The sequence below is a fragment of the Cyprinodon variegatus genome, unplaced genomic scaffold (genome assembly GCF_000732505.1).
Source record: "Cyprinodon variegatus isolate N-32 unplaced genomic scaffold, C_variegatus-1.0 Scaffold508, whole genome shotgun sequence".
NCBI classification, from domain to species: domain Eukaryota; kingdom Metazoa; phylum Chordata; class Actinopteri; order Cyprinodontiformes; family Cyprinodontidae; genus Cyprinodon; species Cyprinodon variegatus.
The window spans coordinates 113,616-116,147 of record NW_015150961.1 but is presented as its reverse complement, the minus strand read 5'-3'; the positions used below and the strand labels follow the sequence as shown (position 1 = coordinate 116,147).

General features: G+C 36.7%; 1 protein-coding gene across 2 annotated transcripts in view; it reads left to right on the top strand.

Moving 5' to 3' along the window:
- Nucleotides 1-2,532, top strand: part of LOC107094821 (glycerol-3-phosphate dehydrogenase [NAD(+)], cytoplasmic) — an 11,501-nt gene that overhangs the window by 1,376 nt on the left and 7,593 nt on the right. For both annotated transcript variants that reach the window (XM_015390675.1, XM_015390674.1), the window contains exon 2: nucleotides 1,351-1,528. In XM_015390675.1, coding sequence (XP_015246161.1) covers nucleotides 1,351-1,528 — 178 coding nt within the window. The remainder of the gene's footprint in view (nucleotides 1-1,350; nucleotides 1,529-2,532) is intronic.

Sequence of the window (2,532 nt, the reverse complement as noted above, 5' to 3'; positions counted from 1 at the left end):
GGGGGGGAGATGTTCATGTTGCTGCAGTCTGCAGTCTGACCGCTAGATGTCGCTAAAAGTTACACACTGTAGCTGTAATCGATTAATAATCGGATAACCAAAGGTTCCTTAAAGAAGATTTTTTAATGAAAGTAAAGCAGGTGAAACTAAAACTTTTCCACTTGAAGAGTTCTGGATGGAGCGTATTCACAGACGAAAACATATTTTTATCTTAAACCCCAAAATCTTTGTATATATTTTTTTTTACAATTTTGATGTAATTACTTTTCCAAATGGGTTCCTCTCTCAGCTAAAAGCATATTTCCAGTCTCTATACTCCAGTTAATGATTAATCCATTACTAAATTGGTTGAAAATTATTTCTGTAATCGATTAATCACAATTAATCCGATTATTTTCAGCCCTACTGGAGATTGAAGAAAGACTGCTGAGCGAGAAAAAAATAAAAAGCTTTAAAATTCGACGATGCTGCTTTGTGCAAAAGGTTGTGGTAACTGAAATTAATTCAAAAGGAAATATTTACTATCCAGTGGCACCGATTGAATAGATTAAGGCTGCAGTTTTAATCAGTTAAACAAAAGAAAAAAAAAAGAAAATTCCTCCGAATGTTTTTCTCCAATCTTGACATATAAATCTAATATGGCTGCTTCACCTAAAAAACTGATTACTCCTGTTATTTTTTATGTTAAAGTACCATTATGTAGCCCTGCATTATTAATTAGATATATATTTATAAAATATACTTTTTAGCTATTATAAAGGGAAATTTTCTGAGTTTGAAGTGGAAAAATTCTCACAGGTCAGAGGTTTCCCACCAATCCTGATCTCAAAATCCAGCATGGCTGCCCTGCACACATTAAAACATTATGGTAGCCAAAGCTGGCTATATTTATTAATATTTCTCAAAATATGTATCCCTTTTTATATTTCATAGCACTATTCAACTTGCAGCTTTTAGTTGTAGTTGGCCACATTAGGTAAATTGCCCATTTTTAAAATTTTAGCATAGAGAGATGGTAAATTGGCTGTGATAATAGGAGCCGTCTGGGTCCTCCACTTCAGTTCATAGCAGTCCTCAAACTTTTCATTAGATTAGATAACATGAAATTTCTTCATATTTACCTTGCAAATAATTAATACCAGGATTTGTTATGTTTATTAGCAAATGCAGCCCGAGTCCAACTAGATTAAACTAGAGCAAGACCCGTTTGTCTATTGATTAGCCTGCCGGTTCCTTCAGGTCAGAGAGCAGCGGCTGATAATTAAAGAGAAGCCGTAAATGTTGTATTGTACTCCAGTGAATCAAACACCATGTATATAAAACACTGACTTGTAACTCTTAACCACACAGGGGCTCTGCCATTGCCAAGATTGTTGGTGCAAATGTTGCTCACAACCCTAAATTTGACAACACTGTAAAGATGTGGGTGTTTGAGGAGCTAGTGAACGGGCGCAAACTGACCGAGATAATCAACACCAGCCATGAAAATGTGAAGTACCTCCCTGGGCACAAGCTGCCAACTAATGTGGTAAGAAGCTATTGGTTTATAACATAGTGATAAATGTTATCACCAGAGTTTGGAGGACCAAAAGGGTCACGATTTTATTTCTATAGCATAATTCAGTACATGGACAATTCAAAGTTCTTTATATAAGATATATAATAAAATAGAAGACAAATAAAAGCAGAAACATTTGTAAAAAACTGAAACAATTTAACCAGAATAAAAGCAAATAAAAAAATAATATGCTGATAAGCCTCTGGCATGATGAAAGCAGGTAGAGTTAGATCAGAACCTTACACTAATAATACCTCAGTTAATAGTTTGACTTCAACAATCAAAGGCAGCTCTAACAAAATTGGTTTGACTTTGACTTAAATTTACTCAGGCTTTTAGCATTTTAACAGTCTTCTGGGAGTTTGGTCCAGATCAGTGGAGCATAGAAACTAAATGCTGCTTCTCCAAGCTTGGTTCTAGTTCTGGGTGTACAGAGTAGGCTTGAACTAGAAGACCTGAGTGGTCTGGGACGTTGATACACTGACAACAAATCTGTTATGAACTGAAGTGTTGATCCATACAGTGATTTATAGACTAACAGAAGCATTTTAAAGTCTATTCTCTGAGCTATATGGAGCCATTGGAAGGACTTCAGAACCAGGCTGATGTGTTCTACTTCCTTAGTTCTAGTGAGAACACAGGCAGCAGAACTAAGAATGAATGATGTCAGACCAGTCCCTACTACAGGAACTAAGAATGAATGCTGTCAGACCAGTCCCTACTTCAGGAACTAAGAATGAATGATGTCAGACCAGTCCCTACTACAGGAACTAAGAATGAATGCTGTCAGACCAGTCCCTACTTCAGGAACTTAGGCCCCGTCCACACGAAGCCGAACCCTGGCCTAAACGCACACATTTTTTACCAAACCAGCCTCTCATCCATACGAAGCCGGCGTTTCGGGGGTCTGTAAACGATCTGTTTTTTATTAAGCCTTCAGAGTGCTTAGACTTCTTTATTAGACTTCTTTATTA